The 24,050-nt window shown below is 41.3% G+C and overlaps 1 protein-coding gene across 1 annotated transcript in view; it reads left to right on the top strand.

The window, feature by feature from the left end:
• Nucleotides 1-24,050, top strand: part of TMEM132B (transmembrane protein 132B) — a 193,256-nt gene that overhangs the window by 45,743 nt on the left and 123,463 nt on the right. The window contains exon 3 of the mRNA XM_050714283.1: nt 10,306-10,446. Coding sequence (XP_050570240.1) covers nt 10,306-10,446 — 141 coding nt within the window. The remainder of the gene's footprint in view (nt 1-10,305; nt 10,447-24,050) is intronic.

The raw sequence follows: 24,050 nt of genomic DNA, 5'->3' as shown, positions 1-24,050 counted from the left end.
GTCAGCTGTGCTCGGGGAGGAGACGTAGCTTGGGGCTTGCAGAACCCTTGCCAGATCTGCTGAGAGTTGATGGCAAAAGCGCTGTCTACCTGCAGAGAGCCTTTGAAAAGCTTCTGAGAAGCCCCACCTGAAGAAACCAAACTGGGGCTTTCAAAGATAAAAGCCTGTTGGGACAGTGGCCAAAGGGCTACCTCGGGCTTGCCTGAGCCCCAGAGAGGGATCATGTCGCTGGGATGTGCTTAATCTCCAGGAGAATCTTGAAAAGTTGTTGTCTGCAGGTGGAAAAAACTTCCGGTAAAGAAGGAAAGCAAAATCAAAAACCGGGAAAAAAGTGTTTGATGGCTTATCCCAGCTGGAGGGCTGGTTCTCATCAGAATTCACACATTATTAGCCTACTTGGTGGTCATTGGTGCCTGGAGTACAAACCACATAATCATAATGCTCACTAAAATTTTCACTTGCAGCAGAAAAATGCTTTTTTACTGTAATTTATGGTGCCACCTTTTCAAGAAAAGTACTGGTCTGAGCTATACTGGAAATTGAATTCTATCTTGTGGAAAGGGAGATTATTTCCTGAGCTTTGCTTATTCACCGTCCTAGCACATAGCGCTCAAGGTAAAGGTGCGCACCGAGATGATTGATTGGCAAGCGCGAGAGGACCGCTGTTCCATGTGACAGGGGTATAAAGAACGATATTTTTATTTTTTGACAGTAAAGGGGAAATGGCGTTACTAGCAATATTCAGCAATGTACTCTGCAGCCCCAGTTAGCTCTGCATATTTTATGGCATCCATTTTCTTTCTTCGATTAAACAACATAAAATGCCATAAAATAATTCAATAAAAACAACAACTACTAGTTCAGGCAAAGTTCTTGGGGCCTTTCCAATTCTGGGAGGATTTTCATCGCAGTGCTTTTTTTCCTCCCCTTTTCCCTGTAACTCTGTCCCTGGTGTTCAGGTCTTTGGTTCCTTGCCACAGTCCCAGTGGAGTTCCTAATAACAACCCTTCCTTTGTTGTTTTTTAATGCAGAATATGGAGCTAATGTAGAAAAATATATGGGAGGTGCCCTGAGGACTGCTTCATGCTGTCCAGTGATTGTTGGATGTGCCAAGGGTTGGGACTGGTTTCAGTAGAAGTTAGAGGTGTACGTTTCAAAAATCTGCTCTGTCTAGCGTTCTTACTTTTTAAGTCTTATCCCCTGATGCCTGGTAATTAATTATAGTGGTTTGAATTATATTTAATAAACTTCTTCCTTATAGGAAATGTATGAGTCTCCAAGGCAGTGAGGAAATTTAGCCGCAGCGATGGATTATTTTAAATGCTGTAAAACCCCATCCAGCGCTGGCTGAGACAATGCTATGGAGCTCGTTATCTAGTTTTGCAGGGAGAGGGATGGAAAGTTTTTACTATATTGTTGTTTGGTGCTTCCAGAAACTGTGACCTCTGGGGCTTTTTTTTTTTTTTTTTTTTTTTAACTTGTAGAGGTAGAAAAAATGATCCCTTTACAAAGATAGTTCGTCTCCTAGGAGGACTGAACTCTGTTCAGCCTGCAAACATTTTTGCAGTGCTGATTTCTGAAAGGGAGGCTTTCAATAAAAGGAAACCTATAAGTATCTTTGTCTTTGCAGGAGGAAACCTCTGACCTACTTTGATATTTTCATTATAGTTTTCAAAGCTGTGTCTCTGCATGATTGCAAGAATTCCAAGTTCAAATACTTTGGACACCTTCAGACTTGATAATGCATTTTCTCCTGTACTTCTAGGCTTTAAGGAACGGTTTCATCTAATAGCATTGCATTGGTTTCAAGGTAAAGGACATAGTCTGAGTGGTTTAGATCTTTCAGAGAAAGGTTGAAGAGACTGAGCGGGCTTTGATTTTTGTTCTGTAGACCCGTGTTACAGAAAACTACTCCAGCGTTTTCTGTCTTCTCTCTACAGAGAAGGTGCACGCAAATTGTTGTGTTGGAGAAAAGAGGGCACATACTTCAATTCCTGAAGATGTCTAAGGGGGCATGACAGCAGGCACTCTGGAGCTCTTTGAATAATGATCAGCCCATCATAACTCAGCTAACTGAATGGAGGCAGTGGAAGAAAGGAAAATATCACTCCTTGTTTAGGGGAGGCAGGGTTGTGAGCAGGTTGTGCATACTGATGGGAAAGGGATGTTGGGTAGCACAAGAATCATTTAGAGTTGGAAGAAGACTCTCTCTCCTTTTGATCAATAGTAGTAATAGTCAGTTCGTGTTTATTGAATACTGTGAAAGCGTAGTGTCAGGCAAGCATTAGGAATTGTGGGCTTTGCAGATTTTCAGTGTTTGCTACTCTTACTGTGGGCAAAGGACGGAGGACCTGAAAGGCTTCCCCATGTAGGTGCAGTAGGAGTCTGTGGAGCTGTGTTAGCGGGATGCCAGGGTTCTCCCAGTTTCAGCACAATCTCAATCTCACATTTGCTTATACTGTAATTAAAATAATTTGTGTGTCAAAGGCCCAACAACGTTTTCAGGTGGACTGAAAAAAATATTGGCTTCTAGTTTTATTATGAAAATGCCAACTGCTATGGAACTCTTTGACCTGCAGTATATTTTTACCTCCTGGGGTGAATTTCTATACCAAGGCGAGTAAATATCCTTATTCCCATTTTGAATTTGCCCAAACAGTTAAATGGTTAATAGATTGCCCTCAGTTGATGGAATCGGACCCAAGGTCTCCTGCCCCCGTACCTGGTGGCCTTTTTTTTTTCCCTGAAGCAAAAATTCTGCTGCTGATGTATTTTGATGAAAACAGTGTTCACTGCAGAAGGTGGTGTTTTGGTCTCATACTGTGTAAAGACTTCAGAACCACTCAGGTGTCCATAGCAGTGTTGCAAACCCATATAAACAGGTTTGGTTTGTGATAGGAATAAATCAGAATAAAAAATAATAGCTTTAATTTCAAGACAATCAGAATGTCTTTCCACTGTTATTTTAAGCTCTATTTACTTACCTGCATAAGAGAGAAAGCAAACTGAAAAGTGGACTTTCTGCTGCAATGCCTTTAAAAAGAATTGGCAAAAATTCAGAATTTTCCACTGGGTATGGAAATACAAGGTAATGTTTGACTGTTTTAGAAATGCTCCCATGTTCTTTGCTGATATTATGAGTTTTGTCTTACATCTGGAAAGAGTTTCTGAGATACCTTTCCCTTCAGAAAAAAATTAATAGAGGGTGACTCCTTTTTTTGGCTTGTCTTCACAGATGTGAAATTTAACTTTTCAATATTAAAAATTCAGTATAAAATTCATCAATCTCTGGTGATTTAGACTAGCTGTTGATCTCTCCTAAAACATTTATAAGCTTTTAGGAAAAATGGGTAGGTCTTGACAAAATTTGCTTTACTTTTTAGGGAAGTTTTACGTACAGTTTGATCAAAGGGCGGAAGGAGGATTTTTGATAAAAATATTCCCCCCGACATCACCTCCTATTTGTCATCCTGCCTTATTTTGATCATGCTTCTGTAAAAGTTTCCTCAAAATCATAAGCCATCATACTCAAGGGTAGGTTGTGTTAATTTGTCTTCCCTAATAGTTAATTTATCACATGGAAAGCACTTTACTGTCAGAATCCAAATTAAAATCCTGTTTACTCTTTTCATTATTCAAAATCCAATATGCTAGTGAGCTTGATGCTTAGCATATTTTGATACATTTGGTGGGCTGCAAAAAGAGCTTGATAGCTTCAGTGGTAGTTGTATCACTAAATCTTTAGCATTGATCACCTCTATGACTGTGAAGGGCTTTCTCTTCCCTGAGGCTTTGGGCTTTTTTTGTCTGTTAGCCACCATGTCTGCTGAGCGGCTTTGCTCCTGCCTTGCCTTTTGCTGGTCACTGTAGCTATTTTCTCTTGCTTTGTTCTACCTGCTGCTTTGGCCTTGACTTTGATTCCTTGAGCGCCCGTTGGATGGAGATATTCTGATACACAGCAGTAATAACTGCTTTCAGAGAAACCGCATCCCCAAACACTTGACGGGGTTAAATAAGACAGCTACAAAAGTTTATATAAAAATAGCAAATACTGAGAGAAATTGAGGTATACTGGGGAGAGGAAAAGGCAAATTTCTTGATGTGGTGTCAAGGTGAGAGAGTGCTGAGGCCGCTAGAGGCATTTCCATGGGGTGGGTGGTGGCTGAGAAAGCTTTGGCCCTGCAGTGGGGAGGGCTTTCAGGGCAATGGGGCCAAGGCGGGCAGAGCACAGCAAGTCTGTGCCCTGTTTTTAAAGCAAATTTGGGCCAATTATGCATTGGACTTGCAATGTAGGGGCAGCCACTGGAGTAGTTTTTAGCTGGAATAAAATGCGGAGGTCGTAGCGTAAGGAAAACTCCAGCTGACTGGGGAAGTCGCTGCTTCCATCTCTTCTGAGCTTTCTTTATCTCTGAGTGCAAATGTGCTTTTTTTGTCCCACCATCAGTTCCCGCTTTGTTTCACTGGTAATACCTATTGCCACTGGGTTTGTACTAGGGTCACATTAAGCTTTTAACCCCCCTGATGTCATTTCTGAAACCCTTTTGGGGTGTTTCCTTTTGGTTGTTGCACTGCCCTCTGTTCCCCCTCGCTGTCTGCCTGCCATCTACCTGTGCCTCTCCACCAGGCTTTGCAGGCAGCCTGCTTTACTCGTGTGACAAAAAAGCATATTGTTTGTGTTTCTACACTCCTGACCTTATGGGGAAGGCTTGGTTTATCACAGGATCTTTGTGTATTTTGATGTGTATTTTACTGTATGTACTTATATAGCTTTACTTGTAGCGACATTAATACACAATCGCTGGAACGAACACAGCTGGCCTAGTGCTGCTATTTTAAGGCGCGTTTGATGGGGAAGCAGTTTGAACGTAAATCTGCGACAAGTCTCTTAAAATATAAAAGAAGAGAGGAGGTTCTTGGAAAAACACTTCAGAAAATAAACACTTGCTTAGCTTGTGAAGACTGAGGGCCTGACTGCTGGGCCCGGCTGACCTCGAAAGCGCGGCCCTCGCGCTCCAGCTGTCTGGGCCAGCGTGGCTGGGTGCTGCGGTGTGTGGTGGGTCTCAGGCAGGGCCAGGAGGGAGCTGGGTGGTTTTGTGCTGAAGGAGTTGAAATGGAGGTGTAAATCCTGGTTCTGGCTCATGTTTTCTAGGTTGCTTCAGCTACGTCGCCTCATTTTCCTCAAATTTCTGGATTCACCTGTGGAGAATTCTGCCTGGGAAGGACATGGAGGAGATGGGGGTGCCTCCTTCAGGGCAGCTCTGGCCCTTCCTCGGCCTTCCTTCTGCCCCAAAAGTGCTTCCCAAACTGCTCTGCTTTCTGTTCATTCACACCAATGAGCTCTGATCGTTGTGCCCCAACATGCTGGGGTGCGGCAGAGCTGCATCGCTTCCTTCGGTGCCCCCACAAACTCCACTTGGTTCCTACCCCTGTACAGGGCTGCCTCAATTCCCTCCTGTACGGAAACAGTTGTCTGTCTCACCCACACCCCCCAAAAGTTCTCAGTTGTTATGCCTGAATTCGGTGATTATTTTAATTTATAGTGCTTGGCTTAATGTATCTTAAAACACATGTATTTTAACTAGAAACTCCCCAGGGACCTCATTCAGAACTAATTGCTTGCTGTTTGTGCAATTCTTCAAATATGTAAAATGCTCTGTGAGGGCCTGGAATTACTCAGCTCTGCTCTAGTTTGGTCTTAAAGATGGGTAGGGGTGTCTAGCCAAAGTGTCAGCCTGGGAATCAGGATGTATCATTGCTCATTCTGGCTTTGCAGAGGCTGTATAATTTTAGGCAAGTTAACTAAACTGGCCTACAGCTTGGATTTCCTGTAAGGGAGGAATAATGATTTTATTTTTAATTGGGCTAAAAATGTGTGTTGAAGGGTTGAATACAGAAGTGTTTGGAAATGACAAATGAAATTTATTATCATAACCGTTATTATTAGTACGTCATTGAGAGTGAATTTAGCTCTGATCATGTTTTCCCCCATACCGGGTTGGGGGGGAGATGAGAGGATTTCTAAAATAGCTCTGGAAGTCTTCTTTCCCATCATTTTGAGCATGTTCCATCTGCTGTGAGCACGTTCCTGTTTTATTTCCTAAATATCTTTTCCTTCTGTTTCTATTTTAAAGTTCTTTTTGCCAAGATTTTACTTCCCAATTACTGCTGCCGGGAGTGTTGCTGGGGGTGCATTGCAAGCAAGCATTTACCTTTCAGATTCTGTGCTTAATTGACTGGGAGGCAGTGGAAGTCCCTGCACCGCTTCCTCTAAGTGCTCGTCTGTTTAAATCCCTCTTGCAGCCCTTATGCTGCTGCCCAGCCCTGGTGATTACTCGTACCTTCTCCTTTCCTGCTGTTGTAATAGGTGAGAGAAGAGGTTTAGAGCTGCTGAATTCATGGGGTCACACACATTTAAGGCTGGGATTGTATTTTAAAATAGTTTCTGGTTGTTCCAAGTTGGCAGGCTGGGGATGCTTCTGCTTGCCCGCTCCATTCAGTCTATCATGTTTCCAGCTTTATTATATTCCACAGTAAATGGAGGACACACTGTTTGGGGAAAAAACTACCAGGGATACCAACTGTATTCTGCAGTCTAAATTGAAAGGAGCTTCCTCTGTTTATAGCTGGAAAAGAAGGCAGAATTCCTCATGAAGCAGTTGTTTCATTGGGTCCCTGTTCCGATTAGCTTTGACACTTTCCACCTCTACCCACCAGCTACCTCTTCTTAAGATCTTATGGGCATACGTGTCACAGAAGGCATTGCTTGAGGATGTCACGTTTCTCTTGGGCTTCCTCCACTCCTAAGATGACAGTACCATGAATAAAGTGGTCACCCCATTTGTGATTGAGGCTGTGAATATAGGCTGTAGCTTCGGGGGGACTGTTGCAGGCTGACTTTCAGCGACCTCACTCAGTATTCCTCTGTCTCATTTACATCTCTGCTAATTGCCTTAGCAAAGTGCCATATAGGTTGTAACGTTTTAAAGGTGGGCAACCACTTTTTAACAGGACTGTTTTCTGTCTGAAAGTTCTCTTTTTCAGAAATAAATCATGGTGTCGAAATGGAATGTCAGTTTTGCCAAATTTCCTGTTGGCTGATGTGTTTTGTCTCTTTTTTCATTTTTTTTCATTTCACAATTATCTTTAATTTTATAAAAAATGAATTAAGTCATCTTAGTGGTAACTGTTGCTTCTTTGATCATACTTCTGTGAAATACTTAAGTAAATTTTCTCCATGTTTTCAAACCCAGAGATGGCAGAATTTTTGTCAGGCGGTAAATTGAAAGGGCATCAGATATTTTTTTTCAATCCATTCTATTTATCCTTACACTCCCTAGGAGCTGGAAGAGCAGCACTTCCCCATATTTCATATGTGGGGAAGGGAGGCGTAAGAAAACTAAATGATCCACCCAAGCTTATAATTGAAGCCTGGCACAGAGCAAGGGCAATAAACCCAGCGCCTGGGCTCTAACACTACACATTCACCATCTTTTCTCCAATTAATGTCAGCTCTGGTAGGAATTTCCTATTCTTTTTTATACCCTGAGTAACCAATGCTTAAAACATTTTTTGTGCCTGTGGAGTTTGGGGGCAGATTTAAAGATGTGAATCACTTATCTGAGGAATAGTAGGCTCAAACCTCCCATATGTAGGCTGTTTGATTTGAATTTCTTGACTTTTCCTAAGTGAGAAGCTGAATTGAGTTTCTTCCTTCTTTCAACCTTTCTGGCTGTACTGATATCCAAAAATGCAAAATGACATCTTGTCTCAGCCCACCAGAGCAGATGCATTGCAGGGGATTAGACTGGAAATTTTCCTAAAATGCAGCATTCTGAGACGTTTTTGGAAAACATAGCTGGGAAGCAGTGTATGTGATGTTCACTTGATGCTAACCCAGCAAGACAGAAGATAGATACGCGGCAAGAGAAAGCTGTAGGCACAGTCAACAAGACGGCATTGCTTCAAGCCAGAAGGCCGCCTCCGAAGGGACGGGGCCCCGAAGGAGAAGCCGAGTGGTGAGCCAGCAGGACAAGGGTCAGGAGGGACCCAGCTGCTGCCCAGATGGGCAAAAAGCATCTTGGAGCTGTATTCAGACATGGGAAGGAAGAGCAAAGCTCCCTGGCTGAGGGAGACAGGCATGGTTGAAGGGTGGAAGGTTGGCCCAAGAGGGGTGCTGGCGTTTTGGGGTGCAGCATGTCTGGAGAGGTCTGGAACAGCCGGGCATGTGAATATTTGAAGCTTCTGCATCCTCAACCTGCTCTGTGTGGGACTGCTGACAGAGGTGAAGAGGAGGAGCAGCTTTGGCCCGTGACAGAGGGCAGGGGTCCCAAGTGCTCCGGCGTGCCTCAGGCCTGCACCTCCTGCGCTGCATCCTCACTGGAGTGAGCCGACCGCCACGCTCAGATCAGGCTGCTGGAAAGAAAATGCTGCAGAGCAAGGATATCTGTAGTGCAAGAACTGCGTAGGAGGACGCAACAGGCTTTTGACAGATGGGAAAAGGCTGATGAATCCTGAAATCATGGGTGAAATCCAGCTGTCCTGCCCCCCGCCATGCGTCTTCTGCCCTTCAGTGAACTGTTAATTAGTGAGGGCCTTGTCCTGGGTGGAAAGTTAGGTTAGAGGCTTCCAGGCATGTTGTCAAGAAAAAAATTGGGAAATTGAGGAGGTGGTGGGGAGGCGAATTTGTTAAAAATACATAGTTTTGTCTGGGAAAGAGAAGATTAAAATAGGACTTTTTTTAATTTCTTTTTTTTTTTCAAAACTGGTTGACTAAGTCTAAAGGAAAAAAAAAAGATTGAATCCGTTGCTGAAGGCCTAATTCTGTCTCTCATGTAAGTTACAAGTCAGTCTGAAATGAAGCCATGTAGGTGTTTTGCAGGAATGATTTGGTCCAGTGTAATTACTACAAAATAAATGAATGTTCCTGTGAAAAAAGAAGAGGATATGATACGAAACGGGCACGTAAGCTTTGAGGCATGTTGTTTGGAGATATGGATGTCTGTGGAGAAACACGAAGGAAACAATTAGAAAAATATCAAATAAAATTCTCTCCTTACAGGAAACGTTTTTCATCAGATTGGTTATGCCAGGCATGAATTTGGTCAATCAAGTCAGTAAAGCCTTACAGGGAAAAATAAGGACATCATAAAAGCAGGATGAATTAATTCCTTCTCAGAGGAAAAGTACACCCATCGAGTCATGAAGTTTTTGATCTCAGACCGTGAACTCAGAGCTTAAAGGATGTTCTTAACATTGTAATGTGAGCACTGACTGGTCACGAGGCATTGGGACAAATCCATCACAACTCACTGTTAAGTAACGCTCCATGTCGCAGCAGTGCTGTTTCATTCCACCATACAACTAAGAGGTCCCTCTTGGCTTTCCTTTTAATTAATTAAGTCACAGTAGTGGTGAATGTGGCGCTACAGCAGTTGCTTTCAGCCTAATTGTTCTCCAGGCATATTTGCAGCATTCCTGTTGAAATCCCAGGCTTGTTTCAGGAGTCAAGCTGCACAAATGAAGTTCCTGCTATTAAAAGCAGTTTGTTTTCTATTCCTTGGCAATCTGTTCCTAATGCAGAGCCCCACTGGAGCATGGACTTTTTTTGTTTGTTTGTTTGTTTAAGCAAATGGCAAAAAATGGTGACATTTGACAACTACTGAACTGCTTTTATCTCTACCTGTGCTTAGGAAATCAAGGTTTTTCATGTCAGCATCATAGTGTTTTCAGCAGCAAGTTTTGCATGCACAGTTTGATAGATCCCAGTGCAATGGCATAATTATTTTCATCCCTCTGTCCAGGGTATATGATATCATTCCTTCTCTCTTCTTCCTGCGTTATGGTCTTTGAGCAGTGGAGCACATTTTTTCCTTGCAGATCACCCTAATATTAAGAGGCACCTTACTCCCAAAGGTTTGCAAGCAGGAGAATTTACTTTATATCACAGTGCTCTTATCCTCCATCTTAAACTGCAGGACAGACACGACAAATTAATCAACTTATGTTTAGTCACATCTGTTTCATTTATATCAAACTGGTGCCACTGAAGCAGAAAGCATCCTTATTCTTTCCACATTGTTCGAACTGAAAATTAACTGGCTTTGCATATAATGAAACTTATACTTCATCTCTTTAAAGTAATTGGACCTATTTTATATTTTTAACGCAGAATGACTTAGAGTTGCAATGTATCAGTGTATTACTAATGCAAGAGGGAATATTTCCTCTTTCATCTTCCATGTTTACCTCTCTGGATTTATTTGTATGGGGTCTGTGACTAAAGCGGTCCCTGTTGTTGCCCCACAGAATTAGGACAGCCCCAGGCGTGAAGATCATGGACGTCAGAGTCAGTGATGCAGACCAGTGGGGGGTTCAAGAAGAGACGGATAGTGCAAGGACCACTGCCACAATCACCTGTGTGCACAACGACCCAGACCCAGAGAGCAGGTAAGCCAGCAAGCTCTTTTGCACATTAACCCTTGCTGAAGTGCCGAGACACAATAATTGTGAGAGACACAGTAACTTCTTTAAGGGGTGGTATTTCTCTTTTAACAGCAGCATTTGCTCCTCCTCATCTTTGTTGGAAAAGCTATAGGTGATGTGATTAGAGCTTTTTTCCTTTCGTTTCACTTCTGAGCTTTGGAAGTAGATGATCTAATTAAACTGGAGGCAGCCAACTATCCTGGCTCACATTTGCTTTTCTTGTGCCTTTGGGGCAGCAGGAGAATTCCTGTTGACAAAAAGCCAACAGGGAGAGATGGATTAAAATAGAGAAATATGGAGAATAATAATAGGACAATGCTGTCTCCTTTATTTGAAAGCTATAAAAGTAATAGCTATTAAGTGTTATTCATTACTGCTGCAAAACACCTATGAGTGTCTATGAACTGTCTTATGAATGCTGTGTACGTTTGTTATGGTAATGCTCCCACCAACTGTATCAAAGGTAATGAGAAATTTATGTTGTTAGTCAGAATTATGTATGTGACAATACAAGCGATTTCTCTCCATTATTGTGCAGTTACTGTACATTTAAGTACACTCTGCATGCATTTAGCATGTAATTGTATCATAATTAGACAAGCATAAAACTTTATGTCAAAACTTTGATTTGAGGAGTCTTCTGCATCCATCCTTTTCTGAAAGCTCCTTTAAGGGAGAAAAATGGTTGTTAGCCATTGTTTAGGTCTAGGAAGATCATTGCCAAAGGCTTGGAGTGCAAAGGGCATTTCTATTCTATTTGATTTCTGAAGCTGTATTTGAAGAACAAATGAATCCCACCTAGCTCTGGGTACCTGCAGCACACGTGTTGAGGTGAAGACTATTTACCATGGGTTTTCTTTCTAGCAACAGAAAGAGTTCTGTTAAGGTGAGAGTCCTGTTGGATGTGTAAAACAGGACCAGTAATAGCAAGCAAAAAGTGCCCGTTTCTCTCCAGTAAAGATGCAGAGAGTGGAGGTGACTGAGCAGGACACAGTATTTGCACTGTGAACACATGAAGCGAGGGTAGGTGATTCCTACACTCTCAGTCTCTGGTTAAGTCAAGTGTTACAGAGCTTTCTGGCATGAAATGTCAGGCAAACATTTCAGTTCATTGCCTGTTTCACACACTTCCTCCCCATTAAAAAGAAAAAAAAAAAAAAAAATTGAAAAAAATTGACACATGGTGGCTCCAGCAGTGAAATCTCAACCTGAGATAGCTGATATCGAGGTGGTGGTGCAGTATTTGCTCTCTGCTTAACGTGGCATTCAGGCTTTTTGCTAAAGCAGCTGTGACCTCTATTCTGTTTAGAATATGGGGGAAAGGCATCAATTTGAAAGTGAAACGCTGAGGATAAAGGAAGACTTAAGATCATTTGGTGTTATCAAAACTCAGTAACTATTTTGTAAAGTTAGACAGAAAAACAGGGAGAGTACTGAAACTATTGCCTTGTAGGTGGTTTCACTAACCCATGAAATTATACCTGTCGCAGTAACTTACTTTTTATTAAAACTGATTTTTGCTTTGTGTTGAACTGTTAAACTGCACAAAAATCTCAAAAAAAAACAAATCTCAAGTTAATTAATACTTTGACCCTTTCCTTTGTGAGATTAGTTTTAATATTTTTGGATTAATTAAAGTATGCAAATGAAAACTGCTGAAAGATCATTTCCAGATTTGCACATACTGTAGTGCTTAGAGTAAATATTTAGCTTTGATCTTTACTTTAATTTGCCTTTTTGGTCATAGTGGTGGCCCTCTTGTTTCTTTCAAAGGACGTTAAGTGTTTACGTGGGGGTTCTGCTGCTCTGTTTGAATGAGCAGACTCGAACTTCTTCTGTTAAGGTCAATGTGGCAAAACTGTCACTAGACCTGATTCATCTGCTCCTCCTTTCAGTAATTCAAGGAGCTTCATTAAAGGCAGTTTATGTATGAGTGAGAGTGCGGGATCAATCTCTTTCATTGCAGAGCAGAAGCTATTAGTAAACAGAATCGTTCCTACCTCAGGGGAGCCAGATTTTTCTCTCCTGGAAGTCATTTCAGTTCTGCTGACTCGCCCGACATTACGCTGGCAGAGAAGTGCCGAAGCCAGGACTGAGGCCTGCGAGCCCATGTAGTTTTCTCTACGAGATTGCCGAATTTTCCACAGTTCTGCAACCTCCCTTGAGCTTTGCAGCAGGGCTGAAAGTCCCGGCCACCTCACACAGCTCCAGGAGGTTCGGCAAAAATGAGAAACTCCCACAAGCCACAGCTGTGTTTGCTGAAATCTCTGACTATCCTCGTTGCCCTTAGCGCAGAGGTCTGTTCTCCGCTGCTTTGCACTTCGATTGCTCTTTCTTCCCCAGTGTGCGACTGATAAGAGCCACCAACAGACACGGCCTGCTGGGAGAACAGCGGTGCTGGGCTCTCACGTGTTTGTCGTCCGGGCTCTGTTCCCTTTAGCCGCTCTTATCGGTGGGAGCCTTTTCAAATTCGCTTACTTTTCTAATCTTTCTCCTTCTCCTTCTCCCCTCTGCAGTGTTATCGTGAGTTTTTCATCTCCATTTCTCACATTTTCCTATGCAAATTGTGTGTTCATTAAAATGCTTTAAATTAAGACCTTTCCTCCTTTCATGCAGAGTGCATCATGCCTTTTCTGTGCATTACTTAAAAAAAAATATCCTTATCACAATGTTACAGGCAGTTTACATTATATTCTATTAAAAATCCATTTTGTCCAAGGTTGTCACAATTCATAGATTAAAGCTTTCTAGAGTGTGTTTTGTTAGGAATACATTCATAAATTCACTTCTTTAGTAGTCCCATAAGCTTGTATTTAAAACCTCTTTTTGATAATGTAGTTGAACAAAGAGCATAAAAAGAAGAGATTTATTTTAAATACACACAAGTATATTGCACACACCTATTCTGATCTGTGTGGAGTCTTAATTTGCCCTTACTGCTGTCATCTCAAAGGAGCTTTTTGGCAGCTCAGTGAGTGAGGAGAATGATTGTTGTCATGTGCATTTATTCTCCCTTGTATTCTCTGCTTGGGGCAGAACTTCATGAATCTCATTTTGGTAGGGCTAGTTGAATCAGAAGCGTGCTTTGTTTCCAGAAGACACAGTTTCTACTTCAAGTACAGATACTTCTACATGGTGCCTGCAGCTGGGACCCAGTACTTCTGTGCCATAGGAAAGGATCTCTATGGATTTCTGCACTGAGCACAGAGTGCATCTTGCAAGGAGCTGAGGAAATCAGGGCTGGTGGGCTTCAATAGAAGCCAAGTGCTTTCAGCATTCCACGCAGAATAGCTTTTGTGAGGGACTGGGATTTTACGCTATGGTGTAGGGCTAAATGTTGAGTTATTGCAAGAAATGCTTTTCAAATAGATAGAAGGTCAACAACTGGGAGTCTACCAGCCACAAATCCTTCATGGCTTCCAGAATACTGTTCTGTAAAGAGCATGTTGGCCTTTTTTTCACAGTACTTACCAAAAGATGGGTTGAGCCTTGCAGTTCCGCTGTCCTTTGCACCCTGAATTCTCTGGCAGCATCTCAGGAATATATCTACAAGTTAGGCTGCAGCAGAACTAGGGCGAGAGGGCTTGAAATGACACCCTGAGAGCGTGGTCTGTCTTTGGCAAGCTGCTGTACCCCATAACTCAGTGCTAATATCTGGAAGAATGGAGTATCAGGAACGGATTGATTCTGCCAGAGTGATTCTGCATTTTATATGATAAGGTTATTTAAGATCATTGGCAATCTCATTTGAAGGGGCCCCACTTTGCAACGTATTTCATGGTGCTGAGTTTCTTCTTGCTGGAAAGCTGGAGAACAAAAAATAACGTGACCTGACCTTTGATTCAGGAATGACAAGCACAAAAATTTAGGCTGGAAAGTTGGAATTCTGCTTTGGAAAGGAGTATGTAAAGAGATCATTATCCTTACTCAGGAAAAGCATCCTTATGTTCTATTGGATTATTAACTAGGTGAGGAGAGTCTGATTCTATGACAAACTAGTACTTTAATCAGAAAGGTTATATTTGTGCTAACTGGCAAAGTTAATATTTATGCTAACTGCCAAAGTTAATAGCACTGATTTTACCCACAGTGCTGAGTATAGTGTTACTGTGACCAAACTGGTTCTTCTCACTTAGGGATTATTTTATCTCCATGTCTACAATGCAGCTTCTATCTGTCAGGATATCCATCACTGCATAAATTAAACTTGCATGAGAGAGACTCAGAAAGAAGAAGTAGGGAGGGTGAAACCTTCAGAGGGATTTCTTTAAGTTTCCATCAGAACTATTTATTCTGTTGCCTGGAAATTTAGATTTTTTTTTAAAATTGATGCAGACCAGCTCGACTGTTTGGCATTTGACATCATCTATCTTTAAACTTGAATAAAAAATTAAGATTCTGTAATGATCGTTCCATTTCTTTACTATTTTCAAAGGTCTTTAATGAATTCACAAAATTTAAATGACTTTATAAAATTATAATTGCAATATGTGCATATATATATATATATCTTTAAATCAGGAAAAACAGTTGTTTCATGTATTTATAGGTATGTAAATATAACCTCCTATTTTGAAATAATTCACGTCTTTTCCTGTGCTTGGGAATACCCTTTGAACCAGAAATATCACTCAAAAGGACGATGAAAAGTTGCCTGCCAGTTAAGATATGGGCATATATTTATTTAAAGTAAATACATACTGTTGGAGCTGATGAATGAGCAAAAATGTTGTATCAGTTGATTTTGTTTTTAAAGCTGTGGATAAAAAATAAGAGCTGAGGCTGTCTCCTCTCCCTCCTCCCATTGACAGACAGCCTTGAGAGGCTCCTGTCCCTCGGAACAAGAGCTGCTCCCCACGTTTCCTACTCTCCCACCACTGCTCCAGTCCCTGCCTTGCCGAGGGCAGTAGACAAGCATCCACCTGGGTGCCCGGGATGTGCATCGGACATTCCTTGTGGAGGTGTTTGTGCACTGAATTCCCTGCTGGTCTGTGCTTCAGAATGACGTACAAATGCGGGTCACAGCTCATGGGCCTCAAGGAAGGGCAGCATGCTGCAGAGAGCGTACTGTCCCCGACCAGAGCCTGCTCCGGTTCTGGTGGTTTGCTGAGCTCCTTACTGCCGTGATTTGGCCACCTGAGGACGCAGCTTGGTTGTGTCTGTGCCCTTGGGTGGTACGGCATGGGGTGTGCTGAAGCTACAGCGAGGAGTTGGGTTGCTTCGCTACGACCATTAAGACCATAAAGGGCTGCAGCCTGCTGTAGTACACGGCAGCATGCTGTTAATGACACTGGGGAAGGCACCAGAACATGGAGTGAAACGCTGAGATGTGTTCATTGCCAAAGGAACTTGCTTGGCCCTGGGACACTGAGTGTGTAAAGTGCCATCAGCAACAACAGTTGCCTGACAGAAGATCAATTGCATGTGTTGCTCTACACAAAAGAGCAGTAACTGCTACAGCCAGACCCTCTCGCTGTCTTATTTTAGGCCCGTGCAAAGGCAGTGGGCTGGATGCCATCAAGTTCACACAGTACTGAAGTGAATGCGTAAGAGGAGCAGAGGGAGCAAATAAAACACAATAGCGAAGAGCTGAGGGAAAAAGCTGGGAAACGGGGAAGGGAAAGCTGATGGCTGTCACCTCCTGCCAGGCTGGTCGGAGGGAGGTGAAGCAGTCAGCCTCTGCTTTAGTGCCTATATCCACCACAAAAGCCATACTCGGATCTTTGGAAAGGAAAGTTTTGCCTTTTTTTTTTTTTTTTTTTTTTTTTTAAAAAAAGCGGTGCTTAAGGTGTGGACAGAAGTCATAGAAGTCATAGACGACGTGGTGCGGTGTACTGCCTTGGGCGTTTCTCTCCTATTCTTATGCACTTGCTGCTTTCCTTAGGTCAGAAGTGTCATGGGCAAAGAAATGTGCTTTGAATGTAAAGTGCACATGGCCTATAAATCCTGCAGGAGTTCATTCTCTGGCCTTTGGCCAGACCCCAAGACAGCCCTGTCTCTTGAGCCATTGATGAAGGGAATTTTATCTTTAATGCACCAGTTTTAAGGTTGTGACCTCTATTATGAGTGATGGAGTTCTGCTCTGCTTTGTGCAAAGAGTGTTCCAGTGAGAAGCATCCACACACATTTTCAAACATAAATGACTCAGAAGAGTCACAAAGAAAACCCGAGTTAGAAGAATTTTAACTAACCTTTATTCTTTACAGGTATTCCTTTTTGTATAAAAGAATCTAAGCCTGCTTGGAAATGTTTCTGTGAGATAAAAGCACTGACACCTCTCAGTAACTTAAAGAGGACATAAAAAAATAATAGACAAATTAACAGCAGTAGGAAGGACTGCTTACTGTGGAAAGCTGTGGTTCTAGAATCAAATGGCAATGTATCATTTCTGGAGGGTGGTTTGTTTGTTTGTTTGTTTCTTTTCATTCAAGGCTGAGAACGATGAAATTGCCTGTCCATCTCCTGTTGGGAGCCTAATAGCCTGGTAACCACATGAATTCTCTCCTGGCCAGCCACCTCTTTCAGATGGCTGTTTTTGTCTCTTTCTTAGTTAGGCTCACTGCTGCTCTGGTGAAGTCTCCAGCAGAGATGGGTCAGAGAGATTACTGACTGGTAGTCCAGGTAATTGCTTCCTTACCCAGGTTCACACATCCAAGAAGGTAGTGACATAGTGGCTCGTCTTATTGCATCCTTATTGTGCTGATATAGTACCTTTATCATGACCCAAGGAAATGTTTTTGAACAAATATACCTTTGATAGTTGGAAAAACCTGTACAGCAAGAAACCTCGACAAGGTAAATACACCATTGTCTTGAAAATTTGGAAAATGAGAAACGTGTTGTTGGAAGAACTCAGTAGTATTCACATGTATTTGGTGGAGTAAGATGATACCGTACAGAGGCATGAAAATGCCTCTAACAGTATCTCTACCTCTATCAACTAACAGTTGATAAAGTTTTGACTTGCCATGCTAGTTAAAAGTTTTGTGTAAATACAGAAATAGTCAGAAAATTCCTTCTGTTGGTGTTTGCCTAACTGGCATACAGTAAATGGGAAAAATCCCTTTTTAGCTTATAAAATTTGCATCTTGCTTAGAAGATTTGGTTATGCCTCAAAAAATACATCAGTAGAGCCCTGTCTTTGTGCAGGCTGGGTGTGATGTTACAGGAGGAGAGTCAGACTTGCACTATTTGTAGGGATCTTGGTGAGCATGGGACCGAGGAATGTAAAAGACTCAAACTGAAGAAAAGTTAGAGCTCCTGGGGTGTGGAAAGGATGTGCTGAGAAGTAGCAAGTCCCATGTTGCACCCTGTTCTCCAGCTTTTTGGTAGCAATGGGAAAAAAATAGGACAAATAGCAGATCTTATCATGAGAGAAGGAGCAGTTGTGATCCTTGGCTTAGAAGAGTCAGTTCTGGTTCCTAGTTCAACTCGATCGGTCAGCCATTTGTTGGTCAGCTGTGCTTGTGGCTTAAGACTTTTTTTCAGAAGTCTCATTCCTGCTTCTAGCAGTGGTTGGACAGACGAGCTTTGAGCTTTTTATTTCAGCCCTTTCAATTTTGATCTCCTTTTTCTGTATTGGCAGTCTACAAGGTGTAAGGAAAATGGAAGCCATTTTTTAATATCCGATTTTGCTTTCGTATATAATTAGGGTTAAAGCACACAAAAAATATCAGTGGAACTCGATGGTGCTTTACGTAAATAATCTCTTCACAAATGTGCTCCACAAAACTTGATTCAAAGCCTATTCTGAGTGACATTTCTTCTGAAAGATGAGCCCAATCATTCTGAAACGAGTCTTGTTTTTTAATTTGACCTAATTAGCTTCATTTTGGGTATATCATTCCTAGATGTGAATCTTAATATTAATGTAACAGTTGGGAAGGTTTAATTTCAGGGTAGGATAGTCTGCATAATTAGGACTGCAAGAGTATAGCAGGGATGCTGGGAGCAAATATCAAATGCATGCTGATGAGTGAATGACTGTTCAAATAGTTATTCATCCATTGGTGCTTGCATGCTTTTTCCATACAGGATGCCAAAGGGAGTTACGGCATATTCAAAAGTCGATGGGCTTTTCTTGGTCTCTACCAGTCTGCTTTAATGGCCATGTGGATGATTGCATGTGAGCTATCACCAGAGGTCCATGACAGAAGTCTGTACAATTCTGGAAAATTTCTAAAACTTTACAGAGATGTGTATGCATAATCCAGCTGTGCTTAGTTGATAATTTAAGACTGAGTGACGAAGCCCATGTAAGCATGGCTGCTGAACTCACCGCTCTCATAGCAGATGTTCTGACGCAAGGAACAACAGTGAAAATGTGCTGGATTTTGGGGTTTGTTTTCCTAATTCGGTCACAGTTGTTTTTATTTTATGTTTTTTTCCCTTGACAACTTAGACTTGAAGAAGACTTTTATTGGGTGTATGCTGATCCGAATACCTGGGAAACACTGTTCTTAGTCACTACTAAACGCGGGGTCTGCACATGTTTAGGTTTCTGAGTAGCGCCTCTAGATGTCTAAGATTGCCTCACTGATGGCAGAGTTTCAACGAGCCTTATGGAGATTACAGAAGGAGGGAGAAGACATGATCAAAACATGGTGCCACAAGTGTTAGCTGATTCTTCTGTAAACGCCCTACTTACTCACATTTTCCCAGTTACAAAACCCCTTCTTCTGGCAAACTTAAATCTAGATTCAGAAGACCATCTTTATGTAGGGTGCCACTTAAGTACCTACTTGCTTTCAAGTATCTACCTTGGTTCTGTTGATGCCAGTAATGATAAAGGAGGTAATTGGAGTCAGCAATTAGAGATACATTGTGTGGAAAATGTAGGTCTTGATGGTAAGCCACACTATATATAATAAGAGGCATTAGTGTGTCACACTTGAAAATATTGTGGAAATCAGAAATTGAACTCTTCTATAGCACAGAAATGTACCTGAGTGTATTAGAAATGTTGCTAAGGAATTATTTTTGGCAACTGTACACAGAGATTTAAGAGCCATAATTGGATTGTTCTTTGATAGAATAGGACTAGAAAAGATTATTGAATGAATATGAAATCAGAGAGCTGGTATTTGAGGCATGTTTAATTCCCACCTTTACCAATTTATGAGTTTGACTTGTAGCAGAGCCTCCTGAACACATTGGAATTCCATTTGAGATGTGTTGACTTGCTTACTTACCAGCCAGTGCATTAAAGTACCAAAGCTAACAACTCATTTATTAGGCATTTAGCCAAAATTTAAACTCATTTTATTGTTAGGAGGTGTTGTTGCTAGACAAGCAAATATTAAGTTTGCTACTTTCATTTATTTGAATCCTCCATGCCAAATACATTATAAAATGTCCCAGCATTAACTTTGCATGAATTATTTTTTGCTTTAGTTAGAATTTTTCAGTCATTTTGCCATTGATATTCCTCACCTGTGTTTATAACTTAGTGTTTATTTTTGAAGCCTATAATGTAACTCTTGCAAAATGAAAAAGTAAGCTGAGTGGAAATTGGCAGATGCTTCTGTCAGTGTCAGTATATGATTTTTTTTTTTTTTTTTTTTACTTTTAAACCTCATTGTTTCCTTGAGAAGAATGTTAAGTCAGGTTTAAGCTGAGAGCCCTTGCATGTCCGTTAGTGTGATGAATCTGTAAATGGAGACTCGGGCACTTTTGCAAGTTCCCTGGTCCTCCAGGCTGTCCAACTAAACCAACTGTCAATAGCTTGATCTCTCAAACTCCAAATTCCTTTTTCTTTCTCTCTCTTTTTTTTTTTTTTAATTGGTGTAAGAAATGAACAAGTTTTGATTTTTCAAAAATTGTTGGACTCACTGGGCTCAAAAGCTTGGCCAGGCATGGCACTTCGGAGTTTCAAGAAGTGAGGGCCTCTTGTAGGAAGGCTTTGTTGTTGGGTGTGCTCTTCTGCAGGTGTTGTCTAAAGATGCAGCGTTGTTTGGTTCTGTGCCTGTGCCCAGACTGTGAGCAGCCCTCAGCTGGGGATGGCCAGCACGGATCCTCGCTTATGTTTGCTAAGGTTGCGTTAAGCTGGTCCGCAATAATAGCACTGCCAGCGTTGCACTCTTCTGGTACCGTATTTCACAGTGCTCCTGCAACTGATGGGATGAGACTGATGCTGCCAGGCTCCCCCAAGCAAATGTCCCTGCTACTGTCAGGTAAGAAGGCGGCTATCTTGCATCACCCACATGTTAAACACATTTTAGCTTTTTAGCCAAGGGTACCTCATCATTGCACAATCAAAAAGAAATTTTGTTTTTCCTCTTAGGATTTTTCAGTGTGGAGATTTAACTCTAGAAGTTATTGATCTTAGTGAGTGGAGAGCGGAGATATTTGGAGATACAGATTCCTATTTTTGCTCTCCCTTTTAGGCAATTTTCATCTGTGCCGGTTTTCTAAATCTGACTGGTGTGTGTCTTTTTGTTAGATAAGCACTCTTCTTAATGGTGTACCCTTTAATTTCTCTAGTGACAAGAGGAGGAAATAAGTTATTCCTCTTTTAAAAAGAGTGATTTAAGTAGGGAATAATGAATGCAAAATGCTGTCATTAAAAATCAGCAGATAATCTGATGGATCATCTGTCACTCCTGAGGCTTGCCATAAAGAAAAAGTAGATAATAATTTTAAAGAAAAATAAAAATGTTAAGGATGAGTATGGAACATACTGGCTGTGAATGCCTTAATAGTGAAAACTGGTTTTTACTCATTGAACAACACCTTGAGACTCCTGTCAGCCAAACACATTGCAGGAGAAAATAATTTCTTTCAAGAGCCTTCCAAAAATGGTGTAGCGTAAGAGGTGGAGTATTTTACAGGTTTGTGGTCCTGTGTGTTCTCTGTATTTTACCAGTTTTATTGTGGAAGATAAACTGTAGCAACATACTGGCATGCAACTGTATTTGTCACATTGTGCATGCCAGGTGTGCCAAGGGAGATAACTAAACCAGGCCCCAGTAACTGTGTGATAAAAATATTTGTGGAAGCATTGAAAAACACATGGAGGTTACTGGGCTAGCTTAGACAGAGGCTTGTAAATCAGAGAAATATTAAATAGAGGTTAATCCAAGGCTTTGTTTCTTCAAAACTTTTGGCTTCTCTTTTGATACCATTAAAGAGTTCATCATTGGTAGGATTCCTCTGCTGGAACTGTTCTCTGGGATACAACAGCTTTTGCCTTGGTTCATGACATAGCTTAGTGGAGTGATAGTCCTTGGAAATACTGAGCCTGCTTTGCTGATTGTTGCCCTTACTAACTTACCTGAGCTGCTGAAAATGTGTTAATTGGGTTTTCCATTTGCTTCTGTATAAACTTAGTGCAGATATAGCAGTTGAAAAACAATGGTTCAGGTAGTTCATAGGCTGGTTTTCCCACATTATCGGTGTGTGCCTTCACCCTGGGTTGTTGGGGAAATGGATCTTGTAATCCTGCAGTTTGCAGAAGGATGAGATTTTTATCTGAAGTAGAAAAAATATGTATCTTAAAAACAGTTTTTAAGGGAAATTGTTTCCATCCTTACTCTCTGTTTTCAATTCTGACATATACTGAACATTCTCATTTGATTACCAGTTGTCATTCTTTCTCTGTTGTTTATTAATTGTGTTTTAATCAGTACTACAGTATTCCCCAAAGTCTTTTCTGTCTCTGGCATTGACTGCGTTAGGCGGAGTGCACATGCAGGACTCTCTTCAGAAGGTCTCAGTGGACTCGTACTTGGTTCAGGGCCAGGATCTTGGAGAGCTCATTACAGAGCCTCAGCTGAAGTTCACAAAGCCAAAGAGCATCTGTCCACTCTGGTTTGTATGCCTTTATTTCACTTTTTTTTATTTTTTTTATTTAATGGGTTCCTGAGTTCCTTTGAAATCTGGCCAGTAATCTAGGTATTTGAAACTAAGAGCTTCTTGGTGTTCAGTAACATGGAAAACTTGTCACTTATTTACTTGCATGAAATAGGATCTGTCTATCCCAGTCCAGTCCACCATCTGATTTAGCTAGGTACAAGTACTCTGTTCCCTGTGCACACTGGAACATCTATTTTTTTCATTCATTATAAAGAGACAGGAAAGGAGAACTTCAAGTCGTCATCGCAGTATATTCTTCATCCCTCCAAAACATTTCTATTGACTGTGTCCAAAGCTTTATGAAATAATGCTATCATTGGGGTAGTATCAGTCCTTGGCCTCTGTGAAGAGGGCTGTCATAGGTAAAACATAAAAAATACTTTTCTTGGTGGTTGCAGCCAACACTTCCCTTGCTCTATCTTCCCAAGTTTCTCAGAATATTCACTCCAGCTGGGTAAGTGTGGCTTATATCATGGCACGTGATGGAGCAGAGGTGGTCATTCCTGGATGGATGCAGGAGCGGCCCTTTCATTTTATAGGGGTTCAACAGCAGAGCAGAATGGGCCAAGTGCAGGGCTGGAGCTCTCCTCCTGTTTCAGTGTGCTGTTAGTACAACTTTTATTTTCTAATTATTAATGTTTTACGTATATTGTTGCTCCAAGCCAGATGAACATATGCATGTTCCAAAAAGACTATGGTGGAGGAAGAAAAAAAAAAACACATCAAGAATATTTAGAAGTTTAAAATACCAGCAGATTTGTGTTGATTTGGAGATGCCCAGGCACTTGAGCATTTATTTTTTCTACAAGTGTATAAAAACACTGTAAAACTCCATTCTTTGTGTTTTACAGAACAAATTCTCTGATCCTTTTTTTTTTATAATAACAATAAATATCATAAAGAGCTGGAGAACTGGATGGGTGGGAGCAGGACTCCTTTGAACCAGTTGCATGGAACAAGGAATTGATCACCTGCAGTGGGATAATTTGTGCTTTTGCCTCTTGCAATTCAGTGAATTCACGGAGCTTCTGGTTTGGCTGTCAGTCCTTATGTTTTACTTCTGTGTTGAGGGGTATGTCTGCTGGACTTCCTCCCTCTGCCTCTTCCTCCACCCTCAAGCTCCAGCGGAGATCAGCAGAAGTCATGTGTTGATGTGAGCTATAATTCTGTTTCAGCCATGATTATATATCAATCTGCTGCACACCGTAAGTGGTACTTTTGGATTCCTGCTGTGAGCGGTTGATTAGATTCTAGTACCTTTTCATTCTATACATAAGGAATTTTTTAACAAAGCTGAGTAATACACAAAAGCCCCAGTTTATTCTTTGTTCTTGTTTTCCCCCACTAGTACCTCATGCTTAAATACAAAAATAGAATGTTTTTGGCATGCCTGACCTTCTTTAACCACATCTGTCCCCCTATTTCAAATAAAATGCAATTTAAAGGTTCATGTTGACCCTAAATTGTAGGATATGTCTGTGACCTATGTAGAAATTTCCTGCAAAATGTGAATCCTAAATTGAATTTGGAACTCTCTGTGATAAAATGAATGCTAACTGCAAGTTTATTTGTAGTCCTGCTTGTTACATTTTTCTTTGTCAGCACAAGCTTTATTCCTCCAAATATATTATTGAATGAAAGAAAGAAACTATTTATCTGCTAATGCTGATGCCTGTAATCCATCCTGTTCGTTTTCTGTGCTGCTATTTTCTTTG

The sequence above is a fragment of the Cygnus atratus genome, chromosome 17 (assembly GCF_013377495.2).
Source record: "Cygnus atratus isolate AKBS03 ecotype Queensland, Australia chromosome 17, CAtr_DNAZoo_HiC_assembly, whole genome shotgun sequence".
Taxonomy (NCBI): domain Eukaryota; kingdom Metazoa; phylum Chordata; class Aves; order Anseriformes; family Anatidae; genus Cygnus; species Cygnus atratus.
This window is presented reverse-complemented; position numbering and strand designations above follow the sequence as displayed.